The 8045-nt window shown below is 52.3% G+C and overlaps 1 protein-coding gene across 1 annotated transcript; it reads right to left on the minus strand.

Annotated features, from left to right (window-relative positions):
- Positions 1-2228: 2228 nt before the first annotated feature.
- LOC34619435 (mitogen-activated protein kinase HOG1A) lies at positions 2229-6447 on the minus strand (the record flags this gene model as incomplete). Its single annotated transcript, XM_026334476.1, has 6 exons — positions 6106-6447; positions 5600-5804; positions 4560-4894; positions 3107-3235; positions 2826-2905; positions 2229-2589 (listed from the first exon to the last, which is right to left on the minus strand). Coding segments are annotated over exons 1-6 (1452 nt in total), but the record flags the coding sequence as incomplete, so codon positions are not given.
- Positions 6448-8045: the final 1598 nt, after the last annotated feature.

Consider the following 8045-nt stretch of genomic DNA (forward strand, 5'->3'; position numbering starts at 1 on the left):
TCGGCATCGACAGGACGGGGAACTTGAACACCCTCCGGCCCGCACACACATAAACACCACCCACAGGACGGCTCGGGGTAAACAAAGCCTCCCCCCTTGTGACTTTCGCGCTCCAGCATGCGACTAAACAGTTCTTGCCTCCGGCTGTCTTCTGACGGTGTGGAGTCTCCCAGCCCCCCTCCCCTGCATCTCTGGCCGCACAAAATGTAAGAGAGCGGCCCTGCCGGCGCAGTGCGAAGCTCAGACGTGACGCAGCAGGGAAGGAAGGAGTGGCAGATATATATGTGATATATAATTTGGTATTAGTATTACATATTATAACATATTATGCCTCATATACAGGACAGGGACAACCAGCGGGAGGCCTCTCCGTATATCCATGCCCTTCCTCCAGAAGTACGTTGGGCACGATGCTGTGTGGTGACCAGCAAGTGCCTTCTTAGGAGCTCTTCTGTACGAAATTGCCAGAGTGTCGGTTAGGTGCGTCCCGTAAAACAGGAGTGACAGCACCACCAGCAACGCAAGGAAGCGCGGCTCTTGCTGTCGCGGTTCCTGCGTTTTCTTTTTCCCGCGCAGGAACTCTTTTTATTTACTTCTGTTGCCTGTGGGTTGCAGCTTTTTCCCACTAGGACGAGAAAAACGAGGAGAATCAAAACAACGATTTGATCTGCACGTACCTGCAAGTTACACAATGCCCGCTACTGCAGTCCCTCAAAGCAACAGGTCCAGGTGGTACACTGTTGTGCTGCTGCTTTCTAGACTCGGGTGGATGGTGTTGAGCCTGGTTTGGCACCTTGCGGCATGCGTCGTGAAGCCCGCATCCCCCTCCCCATCCGCCTTCTCACAAGGCTCTAAGAGTTGAAGTGCTGCAGTTGCTGCTGCTGCTGCTGTTGCGCAGGCAGCACCCACCGATTAGTACCTGTTGCCCCCGTTGTTGCTGCTGCTTGGTCCGCGCCGCCTTCCGAAAGTTCGGGTAAGACACGGACCCCCGCTTCGTGATGATGCAGCTGCAGCAGAGAGGGGGAACAAAGCAACTGTTGCAGCTGTTCCTGTGTGAGCATGTGCTGTTGCTGTCGCTGCTTCTGCTGCTCTATCAGCTGCTGCTGGCGCGCCACCTGATGCTGCATCACGCGATGCAGCAGTGCCAACTGCTGTTGCTGCTGCTGCTGCTGTTGCTGCTGCTTCTGCTGCGGGTACGGCTCCCCGGATCCAAAGGTTGCATCCCCTCCCAGCGAGGATCTGGTGGTATTGCGGCTGCCCGTTGGAGGCCATGCAGAGCAGCAGCTGGTGCTGCTGTCGCTGGCATTGCTGCAACGGCTCTGCTGAGAGCTATGCACTGCACCGCAGCCGCTGCTTCGCGAGCCAGCATCCCCTGTTGTTGCAACTGGGATGCTGGTGTGGCGGTGCTGTGGAGGCAGGCAATCCTTGCTGCCTGCCGCGTCCGCATTCGCGTAGACCGTGTCTGGAGCATCCAGGCACTGCTTCTCGCAGCAGAAGCTGCTGCCGGGGGCGCAGCAGCAGCAGCTGCTGCTGCCGCCGCCGCTCAGCTGCTGCTGCAACTTGAGCTGCAGCTGCTGCTGCTGCAGCTGCAGCATCTCCGAAAGCGGGATGCCCGCAAGCGACTGTTGAGTGGGGGATGACACCAAATGGCAGGGTAGCGGCACTGCAGGGACGTGTCTGATGGAAGTCTCGGCAGCAGGACTAGACAAACCCACAAACACACGTGGAGAGAGCTGCTGCTGCTGCTTCAGGTGCTGGACTAGCGGAAGGTTGGGAGCTGTAGCTACCGAGGGAGGACCAACCCCTCGAATCACACCCGAAGTAATGCCCATCGCGCCAATGGTGTGTCTTGGAGGGGGGGCACTCGGTGCTGCGGCCGCTGTTGCCAAGGGAACGCGCTGCTGCGCTTGCTGCTGAAGTGGGCAGTAGGGCGATCGCTGCAGCAGCAGCGTCTGTTGTTTTTGCTGCAGGAGCTGCTGTTGCGCCAGACAGGTACTAAAATGCAGGCGCTGCTGCAGCAGCTGCTGCTGCTTCGGAGCGACCTGACCAAAACCTAAGTCCATAGAAGAAATCAATGGGCCCACGCTTTGCAGAGCTCCCATGTTCTTTCGCGACGCCTGACTCCCCTTTATTTCCACCGTAGATGAGGCAGATAGAGGTACTCCTGTTGCTGCGGCTACTCCTGGTGCTGCTGAAGTGGCCTGGAGGCGCTGCTGCTGCTGCTGCTGCTGCTGCTGCTGCTGCTGCTGCAATTCTTCCGCCGACTGGCCAGCAGATGAAGAGTCTGCAGGCGCGCTGCAGCAGGAACGATGAAGCAAGGGATTGCGCTGCTGTTGCTGTTGCAGTAGCAGCTGCTGTTGTTGCTGCTGTCTTTCGAGCTGTTCCTGCAACTGCTGCTGTATCTTCTGCTGCTGCAGCTGCTGCTGCAACTCGTGGTCGAGTTGCAGCAGAGACGCCCCGAGTTGCTTGGGAAGCAGTGGTAAAAGCTGCTGTGTCGTTATTCCCCGCATCTGCAACAAAGCCTTGTCCCTCAACGCGATGTTTGGATGAAAAGATAGTATTTCCTTGTATATCATATTCTGCAATAACCTGTAAGGCAGCGGCAACTCATACCAGAGGAGGCGACCAATTTTTGGGTGCACAGAAAATTTCAGCAATCCACATGTCTAGCTGCAAAGCATTCGTTAGGCGGGCCGACACAAGACCACTCGAAGAAGGGGGTCACTCATGGATAATAGGAGCTACGGGGTCGATGGAAAGGAGGTAGAGCTATCTGAACAGGCTGGTGTGCAAATCTCATGAACCCCTCGCCCTGCTTTCCGCACCGCTTCGTGGGACGAAAGTTGTCGAAGGACCAGTCCATTGGCTGCGTCGCTTTCGGTTCGTCTTCTTGGCAATACAAGCCCTAAGAGCACACAAACCGAATACTCGATGCAGCTTGCTCACAGGAGAGGACAGTGGACGCGTGTCAGGCTCCACAGCGACCCCAGTAATTTGAATGAAACAAAGGGGTGCATCAAAAAACACAATCGCACATCCAGTGTTTACAGTGGCTCTGACGCCTGAGCATATTTGTGTTCGACTAGTAGTCTGCTGATAATCTGACCTTAAAATAGGGGTGCCTAAGGGCTTCCAGCGCAGTTATCCGTTTGCTCGGGTTGAACGCCAGCAACCGACGTAACAGATCAAGCGCTTGCGGACATGCACCTGGGAAAAGCGAAGAAAACGAGATTCCCTAAACAACGCAGCACACGAGGTTTAAGGCGCGCCAATAGACTTTTTTGCGATCTGTGGTCACAAAGGATCGTTGCCGATGTAAGTGGCAGGTGATATGTCAATTTCGTATCCAGCAATCCTGCACGGGCTGCGTTGTAGAGGAGCATCTATTCCGTAGGTGAGAAGGCAACTAATCTTGAATGCACAAATCGAGACAGACATTCATCGTTGTGAACGTGTATGCACTTAATATTCGTCATACACAGCAAACCTGCCATGCAGTGGGAAGCTTCATGCATTCGAATACAGCGCTGCAGTTGACATGCAGTGAGCGGCACTTCGTCCACACCTTTCAGAGCAGCCGCATTAAGCCCCATCAATTGCTACGCATTGCATGCGGAAGTGCACTTGGTGCAACAGCACACCCCTCATCAGCGCGGTAGCGCGAATTTCATCGGTGAGAGCCACACGGTCAAGGCATGCATCAAGGCAGCCCTCCAAGTATTGTTCATGCATGAAATACACCTTCGCGGCATTAAGCGCCAGTAGAAAAAGGGAAAAGCGCCCAAGAGAGAGCGTTGTGAGTGTTCTGTGTGGCCGTAGCACGCACATCAGAGTGAGAGAGCTGATCGATGAACTGCCTGTTGATCTTCATCCGCCTTTTGGATTGCTTTCCTTCCGGTGCCTCTTCTACCGTGGTGGTGAGAAATGATAAGTCTTCCTCGCTGGGTGATCCGCAGATCCGGATGATCCTTCTTAATTGATCATATTGATCCTTCCCAGCAAACAAAGCTCGCCGACCCAACAATTCCGCCATTATGCATCCCACAGACCTGCCAATACACTCCAACAACGGGGTAACAGCAATATGAGGGCGGCACGGGAATGCAAGGCCGACCAGCACCCAGGCGTACTGAGGTCGAGTAGAAACGGATGGGCAGCTGTGAGTAACGTGCATAACACTGCACGATTCTTGTGTCTGTCCCCTTGAAGAGCTCTTTTGCGGCGGCATCGGCTAAACGGCTAGCGGCACACCATATATCAACAGGCTTGGAGTAATGATAGGGGAAAATCAGCAGCTCGGGGGGCCGATACCACCGCGTCACGACGTAATCGGTCATCTCCTGCGAGGGAAAAAATAGCGCTTCACGCGATAAGGGGAAGGATCGAGCCGATCGCCCAAATCATCTGGCTCCCAGCTGAAAGGTTCTGATGATCCTAAAGGAATAGTGAGGGTAGTGGAGCAGAGCCCTTCAGCGCCATCGCACACAAGCAACTCCCTCATGGCTACTAGCAATACTAGCGAACCAAGCGAACTCTTAGAGCTCAGCTACCGCCAGTACCTCGTTTGCGGGTGCAGCCGCTGCTTCGATTGTGCGCTGAAGAGAAGCCCAAGAGGAGCGACCAACGAGGCGCGCCGAAGGGCCGCTTCTGCTGCTGCTGGTATGGGCATTGCTTGACGAGCCGTGCTGAGACTCTCCATCCATCTCCATTGCGCAAAGCTGAGAATCTCCAAGCCCTTCGACTGGGGAACCTGCTGACTGTTGCTGAAATTCTGTTGCTGCGTTATTGCTGGTATCCGTAACTCCTCTTGCAAGCCCAAAATCACAGATCTTTACATCGCAGTTCAAGTTGACTAGGATGTTGCTGGGCTTGAGGTCTCGATGAATCACGTTTGCTGAGAGCAAACAATCAAAAAAACGATGAAAGGATTCATGGGGTGGCTCACAGTCACCCTCAAGAAAAAAACCCTACCTCGACGCACACATGGTTCCTGCTTTCTGCCAGATGTGGTCAATCAAGTGTTTTCTCCTGTTCAACACCTTTCTCTGGATCATTTAGACTTACCCTCGTGAAGAAATGCAAGTGCAAGGAGGATTTGATAAAGGAAATATTGATGATGCTCGTGGGTGAGGGGCTGCCTGCTGTAGATGACCCTATGCAGATCCGTGTCCATCAGGTCGCTCACCAAATATATGTCTTCGAAATCTTACACACAAGGAACACGCCAGCATCCATAGGCTCACACTTACAGAAAGTCGAAAACGAGGGCATAAAGGTAGCAAATGCGTCAGCACAGCTACCACCATGAAAGCCAACTCCACCCAAAACCACCTCGCCCCGTACAGAGAAGATGGAAAACCATGCGTTCAATGGATTGAGAGAATCGCAGTCAAGCAGCTCATCCGCTTAGAAATAGTACAAAAGAAAAGGAACTCTAAAATACCAAGTCATGCAACACATGCTGATGAAGAGCCTAGCCTACGAAAATGGAATTCAAGACAAAGAAATCTTGCTGCGCAAGGTCGCTTGCACCTTGTGCGCAGGCAGCGATGCACCCGTTACCATCACTAAAAGTGGAGCAAAACCATACAAAGCTCACCCGGTGTCAGTGGGTCTAAAATTTCAATAAGGTGGATCATATTCTCATGCTGTAGTGCTTTCAAAATCTTAATCTCCCGCAAGATTCGTTTGGCATCCACGAGATCCCTGAAGAGGTCACCTATCTTCTTTACAGCCACTTTAGATACCGCCTTTTCAGCGGTTTCCTCAAACGAAGCAACGCACCCATATGCTCCACTTCCAATCTGCAGAAAGCATGCGCACTACAAGACTCGGATTACTGGCAGCCAACGGAATAGCGTTTAGGAGAACAAGTGGATGCCATATCAAAGTGCTTCACTGCCAAATAATCTCTCTCTCTTCACAGACTGCCAAAACCAACGTCGAGGGTCAATGCGGGTTGAAGCCTCTTTCTGTAAGGACCTTGCGTCGTCTATGGGCACAGCCCTCCTAGGCCTGTGAATGTAAGCCAAGGAGTTCAGATCTTTTCATAAAGTCCCCTTGTGAACGCACCCTCTTCAGGTATCGAAATCGCTGTGGTATAACCCAAGTTGTATCGCCGCTTATTTGGATTCGGCGAAGTTTCTCCTTTCTTCCGGAAGGGCCAAAGCAGTAGCTGCTCTCCGGAGCGGGGACCGCCACGCTGTCTTTCTTAGAGACACTCTGTAGGGTTGAAGGCGACGGCCGCTGGGCGGCCGTGTAAGGAGCGTCTGATGAAGCATGCTGCTGTTGCTCCTGGTCGTCCTGCTGTGGATGATGCTGTTGATGGTGGTGGTTGGCGAAGCTAGCACCGGCATCTTGTGTGCGCTGCTGCTGCTGTTTGTGAGGGATGGATGAAGGCACCACCTGGCCAGGCTGCTTGAGGGTCGTCCCCTGCGACCTCTGCATGTTCCCTCCAATGTTCATATAGAAGAACAACTTAAACCGGAGGGAAGGGCCTCAGTTGTCGGTAAAAGAGCACACAAGCAGCGCCGCATTGGAAGGGAATACCTGCTTGGGGCCCCGCGCAGCCCGTAGCAAAAACGGATTTGCCTCCAGATTAGGGCCTAGTTAAAAACCCTGTGCTATGCGATTCGCAGAGATGTTTGATCAGACAGCGGTTCGCTGGACAGCCAAGAGGATGGACCAGGGCGAAGTAAAGCCCTGTAAAGATTTCTCTAATATAGCAAAACCAAGCAAATCGCTAACTCAATCGCAAGTCAAAAAACAAGGGAAAACTGGACAAGACGAATAGGGAGGGCTGTAAGGTTTTACCAGGCAGGTGCAGCCGATACAGCCCAGGGTTCCCCGAGCAGCGAGGGGGGAGCTGGCCAGAAATATTGATCGCCAGAGTGCCAAGAAATTGATCCAATTATTTACATTAATACTAGAAATTGTAAATGAAAGCAGAAAACCCCACTGAGAGCCTCCAGAGCTTGCCAGACAACATGCGTGATCGGCGGGTGTCTGCAGTGCAACCGGTCGGCTGCACTGGCAATCTGGGGCAATCTGAGTTTCAATGAGAGACTAAAGAAGCGGAAAAGAATAAGAGAAGAATAAAAATACGAATCAGCGGTGTATGTTCACCCCAAGCAATGACAGGGAGAGCTGCCATCTGCCATACAGGTCTTATGCCGCAGGCCTCCCACAGCCAGCGAATGCTTGTATCACCAACGGGGTCCCTCCTCTTGCATCAAGGGCAGCAATCCTGCTCAGCTGCTATTTGTTGCTTCTAATTTCATTTAGCGCAAGCCCTGACTCATTAACATAGCGAACAGCAGCTCAGAGGAGTAGCTACATACCACAATGTGTGATTGCACTCTAGCACCGGCCCGGAAAGGGTGAGCAGAGCATTTCATACACTGAACTCTCCGATCGAAACATTGTAAAGGCACAGTATATTGCTGTTATTAGGTAAATCCCTTAGTATCGTGCTATCCAGGGTTTTCCACACGCAAATCTGCTGACGTATACACGTGGGCTACCGTCCTGCGTCAACTTTGCCCATTCTTTATGGTTTGTAAGGGGACTTTTTCGTACTTGCCATCTCTTCCATGCATCTCGTTGGCAGCTGCTACATTTAAGTGCATGCAATTTGAGGCTGTAAGGTGCAAATCGTGCTTTTTCCTAGTGGTTCTTGATACGGTAGTGTAACGGTTAATCTGAAGCCTCATTAGGGGCATAATTAACTACAGGATGGGTACAAACTTTGAAAGGAAGCTATTAAGTATGCTTCAAAGAAATTCTCACTTCTTCCTTCCCGCGCCACTTGCAGGTCCCCAGATGAGGAAGAGCGAAACAACTACGCTACGCATAACTGCAGCTTTCATTTCTTCCGAGCGTATACAGCCAATTGCACATAGCGTGTAGCACACATGTACACAGCACTCATTCATATTATAGTACTCGAATGCTACGGTGCAAGGAATAGGTTACACGAATAGCCGTGACGGATATTGAATACTTTTTTTGTCTTGGATCTCACTTGTGTAACAAAGAGTACGTAG

Source organism: Cyclospora cayetanensis, unplaced genomic scaffold, assembly GCF_002999335.1.
Source record: "Cyclospora cayetanensis isolate NF1_C8 unplaced genomic scaffold, CcayRef3 CcayRef3_contig_43, whole genome shotgun sequence".
In the NCBI taxonomy this organism is placed as follows: Eukaryota; Apicomplexa; class Conoidasida; order Eucoccidiorida; family Eimeriidae; genus Cyclospora; species Cyclospora cayetanensis.